Raw genomic sequence first — 21423 nt, forward strand, 5'->3', positions numbered from 1 at the left:
TTCAATAAAAAAAAAAAATTACACGGTTTACTGGTTTAATATTTAAACATTTTAAATTCATCTGTGAATCCGAGAATTATCATTGAGTGATCCTAATCCATCACAAAATCTTGATCTAGCAAAGAAGTATTAAATTTTCCTCGATATACGGAGCTTTCTAAGGAAGTGGTCTAAAATGTCTAAGATTTTTACCAACGTCCTTGCAACAAAGATTTTTATCTTAATTCTCAATTAACCAGAAAGTTTAGCTGAATAGAATTTCCCATTTCTCAAACACCGTGGTGTTTCTGTTTATTCTACAAAGCACTCCCAGGTTTCCCCATAAATGAATTGTGTAGGAGACGCTATAATCGTTCCCATCGACTTTCAAGAGGAAACATGCGTCTCCGCGGACCTGCTATACCTTTTGATGAGCAGCTGGAGAGAGTCCGTGATACTTTCCATGAGCTTGATGACTTCGGGGTAGGTGAGGTCTGCACAAGCGTTGCCGTTGATGGACACCACTTCATCCCCCTCGCAGAGCCCGGACCCCGACGCTTTGCTCTGGTTCCGAATCTGGGTGCAGTAAAAAAAGGCACAGTTAGAACAGCAGAACCTGTAGAAACCATGCCACCATCTCTGCGAGACAGAGGTAGACAGATCTTCAATCTGTAAAACCAGCCCTGACTTTTAATTCACCTGTTAACATGTAAGACCATCTTAATAACCATGTCTCATCACGCCCCAAACACACACAGACACACACACACACACACACACACACACAGTTTATTACATACCATAATGCCAAAATTTAATTCACAACATTGTAAATAAACAGAAAAAAAGAAAGTAAATCCATGTAAAGGAACCAGAATAAAAGGAATAAAGAATAGAGAAAAATGGGGAAAGATGTTAGATGTTTACATTGATTATACATTAAAAAATAACGATTCCACCGTAACATGTTACCCTAGTAAGAAAATGATTTCTCCCATTAAAATACATTTTAAAATCCCCTCCCATTGCTGAGGGGACGTAGGAAGGGCCGTTGGTTTTAAGGAGCCAGCTGTGCAGCTGAAAGGGCTGATGGACGCCATCCCGGGATAGCGAGGAAGTCAGGGAGCCAGGATGCACGGGAACATGTTCCAGAGAGCAGCCCGGGCTAAAATCAACTGTTCAAGACAGGGCACTAAGCAAACGTTAGCAAAAAAAAAAAAGAAAGAAAACAGAGATTATTCTTCAAAAAAAATAAAAACAGCCCTGCTGTAAGGACTGCCTCCTATTCTAGCACAGAATGATGTGGAACAGTAAGTGACCAGAAAGCGAGGAGAGAACTTCCGACCCTGGCAGAAGAGAGATTCAGAGATGTAGAATAGTGGCCGAGGGTCCTCACTGCGCCTTAGTGAGGAATAGCTGAGGATTGATACCCTTCGTAACGATGATTATGGCAAAACATAGCGCTGATCATGCTCCATCGCCCTCCCCTGTGTGGGGCTGGACAGGGGACGAGGTCTGGCTTCTGCCAACCACGCTGGCTGGGCTCCCTTCGCTCTGGATCCTGCTTAGATTTGGCCAACAGGAGAGACGAAAGAGAAGGAAACGAGGCTGGGCGCGGTGGCTCACGCCTGTAATCCTAGCACTCTGGGAGGCCGAGGCAGGAGGATCGCTCCAGGTCAGGAGTTCGAGACCAGCCTGAGCAAGAGCGAGACCCCCGTCTCTACTAAAAATAGAAAGAAATTAGCTGGACAGCTAAAAATATATATAGAAAAAAAATTAGCCGGGCATGGTGGCGCATGCCTGTAGTCCCAGCTACTCGGGAGGCTGAGGCAGGAGGATCGCTTGAGCCCAGGAGTCTGAGGTTGCTGTGAGCGAGGCTGACGCCACGGCACTCTAGCCCGGGCAACAGAGCAAGACTCTGTCAAAAAAAAAAAAGAAAAGAAAGAAAGAGAAGGAAAAGAGAGGTCGGGGCCTTTGCGCTCCCTGCTGGACCTGCCGGGCCGTGATCTGCGGGAGGCTCTGCCGCGTGGTCTGGCCAGAGTGACCCGGTGCCATGGCCTTGACTCTCGTGAGGTCCCAGCAGCACACGCCACACCCTCGTACCTTTGGGCCTCAGGGTGATAGTAGCTTTCTGCTTTTAATCTCTGGGTTGCTGGTGCTTCATTGTCATTTTGTGGCTCCCTTAAGTCTACCTATGGTCCCTGCATTATATTATCTTGAATGCCTTTTTGAGTGTGCCACCAAGTCCTGCCGGGACCCCAGATGGTGCTAAGGTGCTTAGATGCCACTTTATAATATGAGCTTAATCCATAGTTCTCAATGAACCATGTGTCATGATCATGCCGTCTCAGATGTAAGAACACGTTAAGATGCTATTTTAGATTCTTTTCTACCGAGGGTGATCCCTCTCTGTTAAAATAAAGACTCTGAGTCTAGAGAGGTCAAACCCAGGAAAGCAGCATTTTTGAAGGACATTTTCATAGCCAGGCTCACTTCGGATGAGGCATGAAACATATTTCAATGTATCTCTAATAGCTACCCACGAATTCCTGCCAAGATCTTAAATGCTAATTCATAGGCTAACGGATGTAGGTTTAAAGTTTATATTGGCAAATGAATTTACATTTTAAATGATACTCTTGAAAGCAAAACGATGTCATTATATAATGGTAAAGGGAGCAATTCAACAAGAAGAAACAACAATGTTCATGGTGGTGCGATACTTCTGGAAGTCAACAGCAAATAGTGATAGGACCCATTCAGGATGAAAAGGCAAAAGAAAACAGGGACTGGAATACAATGGAATAAAGACAATAGTAACCCAAGTAGATTCTTTTTTTTTTTTTTTTTTTTTTGAGACAGTCTTGCTCTGTTGCCCGGGCTAGAGTGCCATGGCGTCAGCCTCGCTCACAGCAACCTCAAACTCCTGGGCTCAAGCGATCCTCCTGCCTCAGCCTCCCGAGTAGCTGGGACTACAGGCATGCGCCACCACGCCCGGCTAATTTTTCTATACATGTTTTTAGCTGTCCAGCTAATTTCTTTCTATTTTTAGTAGAGACGGGGTCTGGCTCTTGCTCAGGCTGGTCTCGAACTCCTGAGTTCAAACAATCTGCCCGCCTCGGCCTCCCAGAGTGCTAGGATTACAGGTGTGAGCCACCGTGCCCGGCCCCAAGTAGATTCTTTCTTGTAGGAAGGAAAATCTTCCTGGAAAATGCAGAAACTTAAACAGTGAAATGGAAAAAAAAGACTGGGGAAGATGTCTAGAGGTGAGGTCAATAAATAAGAACCGGTACGAATGATTGAGTAAATCAACTGCCTCCGGGAAGACGGAAGCGTTGGTTGGGCGGCTCAGCTTCTGTCCAAGCTGCTCCTCGTGCACCTGGTGCGTGGCGGAGGCTGAAAAGAGAACACAGCGTCTCTCAGGCTCCCCTGCAGCGAGGGCTACAGGTGAGACGGTTTCAGCGCAGCAGGTGCACTCCAGGAAACTCAGACTGGAATCACGTTAAGCGGGGAGACAGCAAACCGCGAAGCCCTCGTTCTGCTGGTGCAGACCTGGTGGATGATTTTGCTCTGGATTCGGCAGTTCTGCTGGCAGCTCCTCAATCTCAGACCACAGCGACAGGACGCAGCCCTGGACCCAGCGGGGGGCCCAGTGGCTTCCTGACTCCCTACCTTCCTGACCACGGCAAATGCTGCCAAGCCCTCGGGCAGCCAGTTCTGCAGTGTGGTTTGATGCCATTCCCGGAGGCCCTTCTGGATCTTTCAAACAAGTCTATAAGCACGTATTCCATTCCTTTCTGATTAAAATAACTAGAGAGTTTTTTTTTTATTTTTTTGCAACTGATACAGAAAGATAGAATGAAGGGCGAACGTGGAAGGGGAAAGAGAGAAGGGGTATCTACGGTCACGTGTCGCTTAACAACGAGAAATGCCTCACTGGGAGATTTTGTCGTGTGGATACCATGGAGTGTGCTCACACGAACCTAGACGGCACAGCCTGCTACACACCTAGGCTCCACGGTACAGCCTGTTGCATCTGGGCTACACACCTGTGCAGCACGTTGCTACGCTGGATACTGTAGGCAACTGCGACACAATGCTGAGTATTTGTGTATCTAAACATCCGAACACAGAAAAGACAATGCGTTGTGCTGTGACATTGTGACGGCAAGAAGTCACCAGGCGATGGGAATCTTTCACCTTCGTTACAATTTAACGGGACCACGATGGCCCGTTGTTGCCCAGATTGTCACCATGCGGCATGTGACTGTATTTCTCAAACACAGAACAGAAGAACCAAAAAAACAGATGCAGAGACTGATATTCTAAGACAGACAGGAGAGACAGTGCGGGAACTTATGCCGGAGAATTGCATGAGGTCATCACCTGCTGAGAATAAAGGAGAAAGGGCAGAGAGGGGTTAAAACTTGAGGATGATGATGAAGGAGGTTTAGAAAAGCCATTGTGGAATGAATGCATCCGAAGAAATCAGTACGAAGGAAATAACAGCTTTGTGAAGAACTTATAAGGAAGAAACAGAGATGGTTTTCAACATGCGCAGTTGTCTTACGCAAATGTTCCAGAAGGAGAGTAGATGATTCCTAAAAGGAAGCCAGGTTGACATCAAAGCATTGATTCGTAAGTGCATGAACAATTGAGTAGGAGATTGCATTCTATAAATTGTTTGTTTGCATAATACAAATAAATCTTAACCTGTATGTTCCAATCAGGTAATGCCTACAAATGCAAGCGGACGCTAGGAATTTGGGGTTATCCTACACTCTGCGCCCCAAGTCAAGCTCCAGAGCCTGTTCTCCTGTTGGGTGTTTGGTTTGAGGATTATGAACTTTCCTGCTCTTGTCACCGATATGTGTCCAAATGCTAGACAAAAAAAGTTTTCTTTTGGATGATTTATCTTCTCCCCTAGGGACCAAGTCACCATAAAAGTAAAACGCATTCCTGGTAGCAACCTTGGAGAGATGCCCAGGGTCATAACTGTCTTTGACAAGAATGAGGGCCTCGTCCGCTGGGCTGCTCACTTGAGGATCAGCATACCAGCGTCATTCCACAGGCAGAAACGAGGATGCCACAACGTCACTGCTACGGGCTGTTATAAAGCAGCCATCGCGATGCTCGAACACTGACGGGTACAAATAAGGAATGGTATTCTCTGCCTGCCTTTCTTTCCCGAGAATGTAAACACCCCGGCTCGTTCAGAAAACAGCGAGGGACCAGAGCCTGTGCAGGACACGTCTGGTTTTATTGTGGGATGAAATTATGAAAGATTGCGCAGAAACTTTTGAACTATGGGCAGAATGTTTTCATCAACATTTACACAGAATATGAAAAAATGCTTTCTAAAGAACTCATTAAAAAGCACGTGTGAAATCTAAAAGACGAGATAAATAAGTAGCCTTCAATCAGGATTACTAAGAAAAAGAGCAGAACTAGAACTCACTATTTGAGTTTCCCCAATCTCTGTTTATATTGATTAACTGGACACACTACTTTTATCTAAGTGATTCTTAGACTAGTGAGAATTTAGTTACCAAAAGAACCTATTAAGTAAGCTCTCAACTGTCTTTTGAGTGGTCAAAATACAGTAAAAGGCCGGGCGTGGTAGCTCACACCTGTAATCCTAGCACTCTGGGAGGCAGAGGCAGGAGGATCACTCAAGGTTGGGAGTTCAAGACCAGCCTGAGCAAGGGCGAGACCCTGTTTCTACTAAAAATAAAAAAAAATTAGCCAAACAACTAAAAATATATATAGAAAAAATGAGCCAGGCACGGTGGCGCATGCCTGTAGTCCCAGCTACTTGGGAGGCTGAGGCAGGAGGATCGCTTGAGCCCAGGAGTTTGAGGTTGCTGTGAGCTAGGCTGACGCCATGGCACTCTAGCCCGGGCAACAGAGCGGGACTCTGTCTCAAAAAAAAAAAAAAAAAAAAAAAATACAGTAAAAAATCAAGTTTTCTAAAACTTCTATACATTACTGGAAGCGTCTGGGTGCTTTTCTCAGACTATTTGATCAACTTCATACAATTCTAGTAACCTTTGTTATTTGGTTTACAGAAAGTTAGAAATGGGGATACAAACATTCATCCTGTGTAAAAGAAGATGGGGAAGTTAATACTAACACCAAAGTCAGAGGATAAAAACCAAAATTTAAAAACACATGAAAATCTTAACAACTACAAAAAATCTTGACAACCACAAAAAGACTCAGAATACGGGGCCACTTCATGAAGGCGTCAAAAGCTCTCAGGGGCTCAGGAGGACTGACCGCCTCTGCGAGTACAATAATGGGCATTGATAATAATGACACCAAGTCATTTAAGATATTTAAATCATTTTTAGCGGACCAATTAGATGGAGAAAAACATGTGATACCTTTTTGAAAGAGTACACTCAAGGCCGGGCGAGGTGGCTCACGCCTGTCATCCTAGCACTCTGGGAGGCCGAGGCAGGTGGATCACTCGAGGTCAGGAGTTCGAGACCAGCCTGAGCAAGAGCGAGACCCCCGTCTCTGCTAAAAATAGAAAGAAATCATCTGGACAGCTAAAAATATATAGAAAAAATGAGCCGGGCATGGTGGCTCACGCCTGTGGTCCCAGCACTCTGGGAGGCCGAGGCAGGAGGATGGCTCGAGCTCAGGAGTTCGAGACCAGCCTGAGCAAGAGCAAGACCCCGTCTCTGCTAAAAACAGAAAGAAATTAGCTGGACAGCTAAAAATATATATAGAAAAAATTAGCCAGGTGTGGTGGCGCATGCCTGTAGTCCCAGCTACTCAGGAGGCTGAGGCAGGAGGATCGCTTGAGCCCAGGAGTTGGAGGTTGCTGTGATGCCACGGCACTCTAGCCCGGGCAACAGAGTGAGACTCTGTCTCAAAAAAAAAAAAAAAGAGTACACCCAAAACAGCTAAAATAGAAGTCTTTATATCCAAAGCTATAATAGGATCTGAGGCATGGCCACATGAGTAAAGTAAGGGAACTGGGTCAGAATTCATAACTGAAGGTCCCAGATACTATGCTTGTATCGGTATTTTTACCAAAATTGTTTTGTTTTGGACACTGAATATGTCTCGTGTACCCCAAAGATGTATCTGTCTGGAATGCCCCCTTTTCCCATGGCTCTAGACATCTGCGGTTTTCCTGAATTTGGCTACACTAGATGAAGCAGTTTATTCTTCCAATCTGCTCATAAATAAAACCATAGGTAAAGAAGATATACATAAAATGAAAAATGTTCTCCAAATGACAAGAGCAGAAATTCTGAAATGTTTTGGTATTAGGAAGCATTTATACTCTTAAAAACAATAGAGGAGTTCAAAACTATTTGGTTTTATAGGTTCTCTCTATTGGTATGTACTATATTAGGACTCAAAAATGAGAGATTTTACATTTTCGTCCATTAATTAAATTTAAAGTAACAATAAACCCACTGCATATGAACATAAATAATATGGTTTTAAGAAAAATAACCACATTTTCAAAAATAGAGAAAATTTAATGAGAAGAGTGGCATTGCTTACCATTTCTTTAAATCTCTTTAATGTCTGAGCTTAACGGAAGACGGCTACATTCTCACCTGGGCTTCTGAATTCAATCTGTTGTGATACGTTGTATTGATTCAAGTATCTGAAGCAAATTGAGGCTCACACAGATATATAGCTAGAAAAGGAGGAGGACTTCAATAGCCTCATAGGATAATTCAGGAGATCCTTCTTTGATACTACGTTAAATTCATAGAATCAGAAACCACAGCAATGAACTTCTCATACTGTGTTACATTAAAATCTATTGGTCCATTTTACATTTTAAATGCATCTTTTATGCATGTGTGATTTTGTTATATCATGCATCCGTTATTTGGAAAATATTGATTCACTGAATTGTGCAGCTCTCCCAAATGTTGACACATTTTGTTATATAATAGTGAAAAATCACACTTATTAATATCACCAATGATCTCATTAGAGAGTCAAATTCACAGTGGCCGATGAGAGTTTCTCAAAATTATAATTTTCCCTTGAAAGCTCAAATACTGTTGCTTGTTTTCCTTGAAGTGAAAGGCTTACTTTGCTTATTTTCTAGAAAACGTCTATTGAATATCCAAGTCTGAATAACCAGATTGTGTTTGTCAGTCATTAACCTAAAAATGATGTTCCATAAAAAAAAAAAAAAAAAGTGGCTGGTTCAGCTTGCAATTCAAACAATTTTGTACAAATGCTTCCTCAAGAAAAATGTTGCATTTCAGTATTCGGCCAAAGCGCTTTATGTATACTTTTTATTTTGTCACCCAGAATATTAAACCGATGGGCACTCGAGATTTAATAAAAGTCAAACGTTTACTGCTTCACTGAGGACACCCTTAGGTGAGACTGGCATTGTATTTTCTAAGCCGAGTGCATGACAGTGAGGAACACAGCGGTTCCCGGCACAGTGTGATGTCACTGCTTTGAACATTCAGGTGCAAGTGGTCTCATCTGCACCATCAGAGCAAACGTCAACACTGCGAAAAAGACGCACACCGTCTTGGTATCATTATGAAAATCATTTGGTTCTGAAAGTATCCGGGAAACCACCAGAAGTTTGCAGACCACACTTTGAGAATAACTGCTCTACAGGGACAGGCCTTCTACGTGACGGACGTCCCTGGCCTCTTGGGTCTCTGAGTTGGGGAGGAGGAAGCTGCGTGGAGGGCAACGTGAAGAGCAAGCAGGAGCCAGGTGTGACGTGGGCAGCGAGCTGACGGGGACCAGGAGAAGGTGCCTTTTATGGACCGTGTGCTGGGAGGGACGGAAAACCAACAGCGAACTCAGACTAAAGACCACCCTGGTGACGGGGGGTTGGGGCAGATGCAGAGGCAGATGGTCTCTGGGGCTTCAAGTCCTTTGGGAGAGAACAACAAAAGGGACAAGGAAGCCTTCCCTGGGCAGGCGTGTCAGCGCCAACGTTGCTTTGCAAATAGCTCCCATTCGGTTTCCAAACTACTGGCTACTTAAAATACCTTGAGAGCTGAGGTTGCAACACAAAGAACTTTGTATCTCCCGTGTCCTGGAGGATGTCTTAGACCAACCACCACAAACATGTGCTAAAGAGATGACAGTATGAGAAAGCTGAAGTTTACCCAAAAGTCCGTCTCACCTTTCTTCAGTACCTGGGCTGACGGGCACTGCTAGACTTACTATTTTCTGTTTATTTTTTCTTCATGGCCTCTTTTGGGTATGAGATTATTATGCAAGACCATAATAAGTAGGGAATTCCCAGTGGATCCATGGAAAGGAATTGCTCCTATTGAACACTGGATGCTGGAGACGACCAAGCTTTCCCCAGCGAGGGCAGCGGTCCCAGCGTGACTCAATAAGCAACGCCGCAGCTGCTCCTGCCAATCACTCTGTTTCGCCATCGTCTCTCTGGCTCTTGGAGAGGTCGAGTCACAAGGCAAATTGTAAAACTTGAAAATGTTCGCTATGTGCAGGCGTGGTTGCAGCTGACGAAGATAAACACATGCAGAGAAACAGAGCGAGGTGCTGGTGCTGGCTCGAGCGCAGGTGCTGCTGCACCTACTGTGTGCTCTGCACCTACTGTGTGCTGCTGCACCTCCTGTGTGCTCTGCACCTACTGTGTGCTCTGTACCTCCTGTGTGCTCTGCACCTACTGTGTGCTGCTGCACCTACTGTGTGCTCTGCACCTCCTGTGTGCTGCTGCACCTGCTGTGTGCTGCTGCACCTACTGTGTGCTCTGTACCTCCTGTGTGCTGCTGCACCTCCTGTGTGCTCCGCACCTCCTGTGTGCTCCGCACCTCCTGTGTGCTGCTGCACCTACTGTGTGCTCTGTACCTACTGTGTGCTGCTGCACCTCCTGTGTGCTCCTGCACCTCCTGTGTGCTGCTGAACCTACTGTGTGCTCTGCACCTCCTGTGTGCTCTGTACCTCCTGTGTGCTGCTGCACCTCCTGTGTGCTGCTGCACCTACTGTGTGCTCTGCACCTACTGTGTGCTGCTGCACCTACTGTGTGCTCTGCTGCTCAGGCCGGTCCGTGTGAGCGGAGCCGGGCTGTGGGAGCCATTTCCAAACCCTGCGCCTCACAGAGGGAGCCCAGGGTCACGCCGAGTGCCTTCGGCGTCCACGCAAGTGTTCTGTTGATGCGTTTTGGAACCAGTCATTCTCCCTGCCATGACTGACTAATGCTTCTCCTATTTATTTCTGACTGAGCAGAGCCTGCATGAATGTCATCGTCTTGCCAAAAGATCCTGGGCCACAGCCAGCCAAGAAGAGCCTCGCAGAGGCAGGCAGGAGCCCTCAGCTGTCCTCTTTCCTCACTCAGCCCCAGGGCCGAGTGCGTTTGCGTAAGGACATGGAGTCCTGGCGCGAGGGTTTGCTTACCTTACCTCATTCGATTAATCAGTTAAGTAATTACACTACATGTGAACTGTCTTCTATGTGACACACAGTGTCTTGGGCTCTAAAACACAACGATGAACCATGCGCTCAAGAGTCTTATATTCTAAGATTGATAAGAATGTAGGCAATTACACCCAATACGGTAACATCTATGATTGAAGCACAATAAACACAGCATGCAATAAGAGCACAGGGCAAGAGTTCCAGAAGGCGACGATGTCTCCTAAAAGAAGGATAAATGTCAGCCTCATGAGGAGGGCAGGGGAAGCTGGAGAGGCAAAGGCAGAGAGCCGAGCACATGGTGAACGGCTCAGCCATGCTTGGTGGGCGAACTGTCGTTTCACAGCACAAGGCTGCCTCCCGTGAACCCAGTATCTAGCAGCGTGCTCAAAACAACGGCCACGCAGCTGAGCTGACGGGTGTAGCCCTACAGGATGGTGAAGGAAAAGAGCCCCAACCTCGCTGCTCAAAGTGAGGTTCCCAGACCCGGACGCTGGAACCCCTGCAGGCTGGTCAGAGTGCAGACCTCAGCCCCTACGCAGCTGGCCGAATCCACACCTGCGTTTTCGCAAGAGCCTCAGGTTGTTCACACACACTAGAGAGTCGGAGCCTGTGCTGTACGAAAGCCCTTCTGGGACACGGTTTGGTGGCAATTAGACCTTCCTGGAGAGGACTTTCAACATGCAAAGCCCAGTTTTATTCCCTTATCTTCCTTGGAAACCGATTCTCAGAAGCTGAGCCTGGGCGTCTGCATTTTTAACGAGCTGCCCCGGGTGATTCTGAGGTCTGCGATATAACATAGAATTACTTTCTACAGAATCATTCAAGAAAATGTATACGGGCCAACCAATTGCATGTCTGTGTGTGTGTGTGTGCGTGCATGCACATGTGTGTACGTGTGTGTGCGTGTGTGTGTGTGTGTGTGTGTGATAAATGGCAGATCTTTATGGAATGACTAAGTGACTTTCCTCCAAGGAAGTTTTTCTGTTTCTCTTCCTTTTTTTTTTTTTCTGCCAAGTGATCCATTCTTCTTTCAACTGTACACGCAAGAACCCTAGAGCTAGGACAGTGCACACCTTTGATCACACCAGGGCACAAAGCCGAGGAGAAAACGAATGGTAGGTGTGAAATGGGAGAGATTTTTTTACATCTTGAGAGGAAAAGGTGAGGCTGGAAAGAACAGCTGTATGAAATAAAAAACCCTACGGTGGAGTGTTCCAGTATATTTTCACCCCACTACTCGCATCTGAAACCCCAGACCCGGCAGACTTGCGCCCCAGTGAATGCTTTCGGGGGGCTTAGACATTTTCTCGACTTACGTCCCAGCAGAAGTTAAGAGAGAGAGCATAAAAAACGGAAAGAAAGAACCAGCAGGAAGAGGTGGCCCCTCTCTGCAAATGATACAACTGAATTCTAAGAAGTAGAATTGAATGTTTCAATTCTTCCCGCTGGCTGATCTTTGCTGTCTCTCCTCTCCACCTCCCTTCCCCTTTCTCCTGGATTCCGGCCGCGCCGGCTCCGATGGCGATGAGGTCACGGGCTCCAAAATAGGGCCACGGTATGAAGGTGGCAGCACAAATGTTTCAACATTTCAGCGGTGGCAGCACAAATGTTTCAGCATTTCAGCAGCTCAGCGCACCGCCCAGAAGGGAAGCTTGTGTAATGCGAGCGACTTCACAGCGCCCGCTTAATCCGGGCGGTGATCCCCGGCTTGCACGGTGTGTGCGTGTGTGTGTGTGTGTGTGTGTGTGTGCCTGTGTCTTCTGCAACTTCCTATGTGATATGGCGTCTACCAAGAAATTGTTCTCAGCTTGCACATAACGAAGGGACAGGGGTTCTCACCTGTAGGGTGTTGGCATTAAAAGCAAAGAGAGGCTGAAAGGGCATGACCTTCTGTGACCCTCTGACCCAGGAAGACGAAGGACAAGTAGTTCCGTGGTTCACACCCAGGTGGCCTCTCTGAAGCAAGAACTCAGAATTCCAGCGTGACCTCGGCCCTCTCTGCGTTAGGCAGCACGCGCACGACACCCGCAGGTGCCGCTCCAACAATGGCGAGACCGGTTTAGAATCTGCATCTGTGCGGGTCAGCCCCGGACCGTGCTAGTCACACAGACAGGGCCACCCTGGGAGACCTTCTGTCAGCCAGTCAGTCAACCTCCCTCCCGCATTGCATCTTCTTTCAAACTGCAGTCAGAATGGATTGACTTCGTCTCTGCCTGGAAACAGACATTCATTGATTCTCTCTCTCTCTCTCTCTCTCTCTCAGAATATCTTCTGCTTTGTGCTTCATTGTTATGGTATAAAAATGTATCTCTCTCTTTGAGAGCAGGGATTGTTTATTCCATCACTGTTTTTTGAGTGTCAACACAGAAATGAATAAAATACCATCATGTCCTCTAAATACTGAGGCTAATGGGGGCGGCGGATAGAAAAACAAGCTGTACATGTGGTAAAGGCAGTAATGAACGTACGTACGAGGAACACAAGTCTTGCAAAAGGGGAGAGAGATGAACCACGCGGGGAAGCCTCCCTGCAGGAAGTGACGTCTGAGTTGGATTTTGGAAGATGACGGCCATCATCTGGGATCATCCTCAGTCAGTAAATCAAATAATGATGGGTGTTTAGATCACGAAACAGCACTGTTGTGCGTTCATGGCACTTAGATACTTTGCAGAATTGCGCTGGACGTAAAACACACGTATCTTGCTCTTCAAGGAATCTAAAAGAACAGGTCGAATACATCCTGAGAGCACATTTCTTTGTACGTCTTTGCATTCGTTTGCAATTAAAAAACAGTAAATAGGCCGGGCGCGGTGGCTCACGCCTGTAATCCTAGCACTCTGGGAGGCCGAGGTGGGCGGATCGTTTGAGCTCAGGAGTTCGAGACCAGCCTGAGCAAGAGCGAGACCCCATCTCTACTAAAAATAGAAAGAAATTATATGGACAGCTAAAAATATATATAGAAAAAAAATTAGCCGGGCATGGTGGTGCATGCCTGTAGTCCCAGCTACTCGGGAGGCTGAGACAGGAGGATCGCTTGAGCTCAGGAGTTTGAGGTTGCTGTGAGCTAGGCTAACGCCACGGCACTCACTCTAGCCTGGGCAACAGAGTGAGACTCAGTCTCAAAAAAAAAAAAAAAAAAAACAGTAAATAAAAATTATTCCTCAGACAAGGATCTATGGTGATTTGCTTAAAATTCAAGAAAATCTAATCATAGGGTCTAGGGAGATCACATCTCTTATTTCAGATAATCTCATTCTTGCATGGGCAGGCATTTGGATGAGAAAACAAAAGTCAAAAGTTTAAAAATTTAACAACCAAAAACCATACACAAAAGACATCTTTCTTTATAATTTTTGACTGTGTATTTCCAAGACGCTCACATTAATGACGTTCCACTTTCTGCCAAGCCCGTGGGGTCATGTGATCTAAGTTTACGTTGTAATTGGGGTGATAATTATCCAAAACTTCGCTTTTTCCTAGATGATGAGATGCTGAGTATAGAGCCTTTTCTTAAAGGCTTTTTTTTTTTTTAATCTGTCAGCAACCAGTCAGCACTCAGACTCCAGCACGTATGTTGGAGCACGTATGTTGCTCCTATTGATCCATCTAATCCGGTTGTCACCCCACCCCTGGCCCTACGTGACATTCGGGCGGTAGGTATATTAGGCTCCTCTTTCTAATCGGGGCTAAACTAACACCATATGTGGGGCTCTGAATGCCGAGCCCATCGGATGCTCCTCGTCTCGGCGTCTGCCGGGACACCTGCCCGGAAACCGCCCTGCACGAGGCATTCGCGTGGCCGCACACCTGGCCCGCCCAGGGGCACAGCACACGAGTGACACGTGTGTTTGTAGAGTCTGCGGTGCTCCAGCTGCCGCTGAGTCAGTGTTTTCTGCTAAAACGGGTATATTTCTGGTCACCGGTCTCACCCCCTGGTCAGTCCAGGCACGGCCAGCAGGAGGCGGAGGCCACACTTTGGAAAAGAAACCAGATTCCTTGTAGGAATAAAAGTAATTGCCAGAAGGTGGCCCGATAGGGTGGCAGTGACTGACTCACAGGCCTCCTAAAGGGACCAAATGTTCGACAAGAATAAAAGGAAACGTGAATCAGCTCTGGGACGGTGCACGGGGCTGGGGACCGGCCGGGCAGGATTAGCCCTGTCCCTTTCAGCTGGCTTGATGGACGAGCTGAGGTGCTAAACCGCTCCGCGCTTCTGTCATTCTAAGCCCAGGATTCAACTTGTTAATGGAACACATTTTCTACCCGTCCCAGTATGAGTGAACATTCATTTGGGACGCCTTTAAAGTTTCAAAAATTCAGAAAAATATTTCTTTTCTTTTTTTTTTTTTTGAGACAGAGTCTCCCTTTGTCGCCCGGGCTAGAGTGCCGTGGCATCAGCCTCGCTCACAGCAACCTCAGACTCCTGGGCTCAAGCGATCCTCCTGCCTCAGCCTCCCGAGTAGCTGGGACTACAGGCATGCGCCACCATGCCTGGCCAATTTTTTTCTACATATTTTTAGTTGTCCAGCTAATTTCTTTCTATTTTTAGTAGAGACGGGGTCTCACTCTTGCTCAGGCTGGTCTTGAACTCCTGAGCTCAAACGATCCTCCCGCCTCGGCCTCCCAGAGTGCTAGGATCACAGGCGTGAGCCACCGTGCCCGGAGTCAAAACAATATTTCAACTTAAAAAAATAAACTTGAGAGAAAAAATGTGGAGAGGGAGAAAAGACCCTGAAATCAGTAAAATAGGTTCTCAAACATCTAGAAACACCTTCCTAAGCTATAGCTTATGAAGGAGATAAACCTGTGTCGTGGGAGTCTACAGGCTCAGGCACTTGCAGGCTAGGAGGATTGTGCTTGAGGAGTGAAGTGGAGGAGGAGGGAAGAAGTTTCTGGCCTACGGACAAGCACTCAGCAGACATGGATCCAAGACTTGAGCGGTGAGATGTTAGACGACGTCAGAAATTAGCACAGACATGGTAACAAGCTGTACTTGAGAAGTTGCTCCAGTGGAATATGTTTTTCCTTTGACTTTTTAAACCAAACTAAATCCAGGAGGCCTCGCAGAATGAGATAAGTTTGTCCAAAGGAAAAGCTTGCCATGTCCATTTCAATCCACCAAAATTACGTTTCTCTGCAAGGGCTAATCCTACATGCTCTATCATGTTTACTACTTCATTTCCACCATGTAAATGACTTTTTCCTTTTAAAGAGAACACACACACACACACACACACACACACACAAATATACATTTGGTTTCTTGCCTTCCCTCTTTCCTTTTTTAATTAATTCTGCAAATCCATGTTCAATGGGATCAATGGGAACGTTTGGCTTATGTCTGCGTCACAGGATATCTCTATCACAGTGAATCAATGAATCGCCATGCAACTGTGACCACAGGACACATTCCTCTATTACTTGCAGCTGAAACTATTCTTTTATTTGCAGCTGAAGTCACCGCTAGCAGTGACTGTCGGTCAGTCAACAAGGTGAGCCCGTGACTGGCAGATTCTTTTGGGAAATCAAAAATAGCATGTTCTCTGTCTTCAGACGCGCTCAGGCTCGCGGGGGACATAGGATCACACACGGAACAATCAGAGATCGCTGCAAACACGTGTGGAATCATATGCCAATTGGAGTCACAGTTTGAGGCTGTGACTCTCGCTCAGTCTCAAGCCTCCCAAAGCCCTTGCTGTTCCCAGTTGCGCTGCAGAAATCTCTGCACGTGCTGTTCCCTCCCCCGGAAGCTGACGGTCTCCTCTCAGGCTGTGGGCACAGGGTCCCCACAAGCATAATTATGACCCAGAGCCTGACACTTTCCAGCACATTCAGGGGCTTCCGGCACCAGCAGCAGGCTGGGCGGTCGACGCCTTCCAGCTCAGCTCCCTGCTGCTTAAACACAAAATCACTGGTTCCATGATTTTCAATCCAGCTCCCAAAGCCTGGTTCTGGCCTGATTCAGTGACTGTTGTTGTGTAGGACCACCGTCCTCATTTTTTTTCTTTTTTAATCACGGAAGGGAACGGCAAGACCTGCTGCTGCCCACCATAAATACCAGCTGAGTGCTCCCCCAGAGAAGCTTTCATGCAAGTCTAGCCTCCGATGGAGCCGAGCCGTGGAGACCCCTAGGACTGCAGTGGGGGTGGGACAGGGGCACGTTGCTTCTCGGGGCTCCTCAGCTCCTGCCTCTGCGGAGACGCCAGAGGGGGCTTGGGCGGAACCGATCTCGGGGCTCCGGGTGCCCCAACAGCTGCTCTAACAGGACAAAGGGCGCCCAGGACGTCTGGACCTGACACTCTTCATCATCCTGTAAACTCAATTCCTCCCTTCTCCCAAATGAAAGCTATGGCCGTTTACTAATTTGCAAATAAAAGCCCACATTTTAATTTTCTGCAGAATAACTCAGGGGTAGAGAGACTCTCCTTGCAGCTCTGCTAAAGGCAACGTGGATGCACTTTCCAAACCTCAGCTGGAAATGAAGCGGGGGCAGGTCCTGCCCTGTGGCTGAGAGCAAGGCCTATTTTTAGAACCGGGCTTCACTCGACCTGCTGTGGAAGGTTGTGCTCGGGACCTCTGCTTTGGGGGACGTGTCCTGCCTCCCTGGAGCAGAACTGTCTCCTTTCACATTGATCTGCCTTTCCAGCAACAGGAAACAAACAACAACAACAACAACAACAGCTAAACTCTTAAACTAAAGGTTTTCTTAAAAACGCAATAATGAACAATACGAAAACTTAAAAACAAAGCCAAAACAGAGCAAATAAAACAAGAAAATACACAGAACGGTCACGTAAATTAGTATTAGAGATATTGGCAAATAAATGTAGTTTATGCAGTATTTGCTCTAGCTGTTCAAATAAAAAGGATGGAAATAACTTTTCTGCTCATGAAATTGAGTGTGAACATTGAGGCGGTATGTGTATGTTGGCAAAAGTATTTTGTTTGAGTTTGAACTCAAATCCTCCCAGTTAGTAGCTGTGTGACCGGAGAAAACAATGATAATTTGAGCTAGTATTTATTGAGAAATTGTTACATGTCCGACACTGAACTAAGTACTTCACATGCTAGATAACTTTTCCGAGTCTCTTTCCTTTTCTGCAGGGTTACGATGATAATACGCACGTTATAGGTTATGAAGATGACAGGAAAGGCGTGTGAAAGACTTAGACATAGAGTCGGTGATCATAAAAATGGATGTTTTTATAAACATCCATAAAAATGGAACATAGTAGCAATAGCATTGCTAACATGCTTAAATAGCAATAGAATTCTTATTCTAGTTTTGGGTGCATGAGTACTAGGTGAAGAAAACCATCCGGAAGCAGTCATTCTGGTCCACATTAGGCATTTTAAGAAACGAAGAAAGTGAAATTAAAAATAACAAATGCAACATTATCTTTGCATCAGAGGGAAATTCTGAAGCATGAAGGTGTGTTATCTGCTTCTGCTGGTGTTATTTGCTGGGACCGCCTATGTTAGGCGAGAGAGTCAAGTTTGTTGTTGTCCTAGAGGAAAGTTATCAGGCCTCTGTTCTTTTGTCTTTTACTTTTACTAATTTGTTCTGTAAACTTGATGCAGCTGGTTAACTTTTTCCCGTGTGCATTTAGATATCCAAAAATAACTCATCGAGGATTTTTTTTTTTTTATTTGCCATTTTACCTAGAAGAGTGGGTAAGGATAATGAAATAGCTGAAGATGACTTTGACCTGTCATGATTCAGCAAAACCGTGTTGGCTTTATTGAGCGAGACGAGTAACAACTTTGCAATACACGTGAGTGGACACCAGCAACGCGCTGGAACTTTCTGGCCGGCGCAGAGATGTGGCTGGGGAGGTGTTGGCAGCGTTAGGGGCAGTATCGATTCCGTGCTGAATCACATTCTGTTTCCTGGTCCCTCTGATCCAGCCAGTGCCTTTACTTAATGATGAAATGACACAGAAAAAAGAAGAGCGTTTGCATCATTCAGCCTGAAATAGAGCATGGAACAACAGGGAGGCAGAGCCACTAGCCCCAGGCCCTCCCAGTAAAGGACCAGATTCCTTGCCCCCCCGCAGCGGTTTGCACTGGTTCTAAACACAGCCCAGAAATCCAAACCACAGACTGGGTCCCGGACTGGAAGGCAGTGAGGATAGCCACGTGCGCCTGTCACCGTCTCTCAGACTCGACGTGGGCCGGTGACATTTCCCCCACATGCCTCTGGCATCACCAAAGCCAGCTGAGCTGAGGGTCAAGTCTGGGGGCTACTTTTAAGCCTGAGCAAACAAGAAGGCCAGGTATTTTCAGATCCTATCCATGGCGGCTGTGTTGAGATGCCGACCCCTACGGCTGCTCTGCCATGCTTGGATTCCGGATTGGAGGACTCCCGGTGACCAGCAGAATGGGCAGAACCTGCAGAACGTGCTTGGCACAGAAATGCCAGTTCGAGTTGACATTTTTAATCATGTTGCACTTATTTTATTATCTTTAGCTCGCAAAAGAGTCAGTTGGCAGAAAAAAGCAAAAGCCTTAACTGGATTCCTGAATTGTACATTCATGATTTACAGCTTCCACTGTGAGTGTTTTAGAAAACGTAGCCCATGGCACAAGGGTTTTCTATGGGCTGACGAGTTTTAGAAAGGGTCGGGCGTCATGGGATGGGGGTTTAAATAATAATTGCAACCTATAAAATGACTTCAAATTGCAAGAGCAAAGGTCATTTATGCTGAGGTTAAGGGCTTTTATGTGTACATAGATTGGCAGGTGAGAGGAAGGTGGTTTCTTTCATAAAGCCACATATTTGTCTGCAGAATTTCTGATTTTAAATCAATGGAAGTCCAAGGAAGACCAACAGAGTCAGAAGCATAAATCCAGCTAAGATTGCCAAGATTGTTCACGGTGGAGGGCTGAGTAGCTGGCCTGCCCCCTGCCCCTCTGAACCTCACCAGGGGCTGCAGAATGATGTACTGAATGCTGGTGTTCGTGTAAAATATAGCTCAGTCGCCTAGTGTGACCACAGAGCCAGCCAACCGTGGACGACAGGGGACAGAATTAGATCCTGGATCAGGGATGACACAAGGACACTGAACCAAGCTCTGCACAGGGCCCGGCCCAGCCAGCAGATGCTCGACGGGACGCTTCTGGGCGCCTAATCGGCACTCAGGAAATACGCGCTGATTAATTGATTGGCTTACTGATTGACAGAGTGGTCACGGGGAATGCCCAGTTGGATGACAGGGCTTTGACATTCACTCTATTAATACGTCAGCAGCTTAGACAAGCCTCACACTTTCCTGCCACCGGACCCTCATGTCCACAGCACGGAGGATAATCGCTCGCCCACAGCGGTTACAGGGGAGAAGAGTGGAAAAGGCGAGACTATCGTTGCAGTCGGGGCACCCCTCTCCCCAAGAGGTGCCAGCAGCAGCCCCGCAGGCAGGCGGAGCTGGACGGCTCAGCTGTCCGTCTCCCGGAAGGAGGGATGGAGGGCAAGACAGGGGCCAGGGGCACAGGCACAGCCGGGCGCGGGGACCAGAGTGGTGGAGCTCAGGCACAGCCAGCAGCCGAGCAGGTTCCAGCAGGAAGCCCCAGGGGTTCTCTGCTCCAACACCTTCCCCCCAAACCCCGCTCCCAAGCTTGTTTCCCCCAAACCCCGCTCCCAAACTTGAGGGTACAGAAGGCGCACGTGAGATGCTTATTGACTTTCCAGATTGCCAAATCCCTCCCCAGAGATTCCGGATATGCTACTCGACTGCAAAAAACAACGGTGATCTAGCACTTCTTGTATCATCCTGCATAGAGCTTGAGCCCATCCTCCAAAGTGAGGTATCGCAAGGCTGGAAAAAACAAGTACCAGGTGTACTCGCTGCCACATTGGCACTAACTGATCGACACTGAGGTGGTCACATGGTAGCGACACTCACTGGGTGCTGGTGGGGGCTGGGGAGGGGTAAACCCACAACTAATGGGTGCGGAGTGCACCGTGTGGGGGAGGGACACGTTTGCAGCCCTGGCTTGGGTGGTGCAAACGTGTGACATGTAACCAAAATGTTTGTGCCCCCGTAATATCCTGAATAATAAAAAAAAAAGAAATATGATGCAATTTTATCATTAATAGAGCTTAAGAGAAAAAAATAAAATTGGTAGAATTCAAAAAAATGAAAGAGAGATTCTGAACCAGGAGGTCTGGGCTAGAGCCCAGGACCCCGCGTGGCAGCAAGCTCCGCGGGGGGCCCTGCGGCAGGGGGTCTGGGACCCCTCTCAGACCAGCGCTGTCCTATAGGGAGAGCATCAGCCCCTGCGCTTCTCAATGTCGGCGACAAACTCCAGTGACGACATTCAGATGCCACCGGGCCTCACAAACAGCTCTAATTCTGGATTTCTCAGTGCTGGGACACTCAGAAGCCATTTACCAAGTCTCCATCCTGTGAAATGCATGGACTTAAAAGGAGCAAAAAATACATCGAGAGCAGCCAGGTATGCAGATAACTGCGAAATCGGATTGACCTGGAGAGAGTCCTCAGTACTGAGGCTCCTCCCGGAAGGGAAGGGAGAGTTCTACACGCCGGGACCTGGGACGGCGCTCGGGCCCTGGTGTCACCGGGAGCGAAGCTGGAAGGGAGGGAGGACGTCGTTTGGGACGGAAAGGACACCGCAGGTTACACACAGGCTGGGACGCCAGAGCCCACGGTGACGGCCCAGGCTGGGCTGTGGCTGGGACAGTGGGGACCTGGGTGGGTGTGGCCACGCGCCGGGCTCTGAGTGGCAGGAGATGTCCCATCTTGCTCTGAAGGCCACGTGTGCAGGGCTTGGAGCAGAAGAATAACTGAAGGGGATGTTTTGTTTATTTTTTAACAGACAACACTTCATGTTTAACTTAAACATTATTCTTAAGAGCTAAGATATTTACTTACAGGGCACAGCAATTTAAAGAAACAACATGGGACGTGATGTAAAGTTTCTGTCCCTTACATCCTGCCACCCAGCCAGCCATTGATTTGGGAAGCAACTAATGTCACCAGTTTCTTTCGTAAGGGACGGACTATTCTGGAAAATAGCTAA

General features: G+C 47.1%; 1 protein-coding gene across 1 annotated transcript in view; it reads right to left on the reverse strand.

The window, feature by feature from the left end:
- SYNPO2 (synaptopodin 2) overlaps window positions 1-21423 on the reverse strand; it is a 108831-nt gene that overhangs the window by 27336 nt on the left and 60072 nt on the right. Inside the window, exon 2 of the mRNA XM_069459047.1 lies at window positions 404-555. Coding sequence (XP_069315148.1) covers window positions 404-555 — 152 coding nt within the window. The remainder of the gene's footprint in view (window positions 1-403; window positions 556-21423) is intronic.

Source organism: Eulemur rufifrons, chromosome 26, assembly GCF_041146395.1.
Source record: "Eulemur rufifrons isolate Redbay chromosome 26, OSU_ERuf_1, whole genome shotgun sequence".
Lineage (NCBI taxonomy): Eukaryota > Metazoa > Chordata > Mammalia > Primates > Lemuridae > Eulemur > Eulemur rufifrons.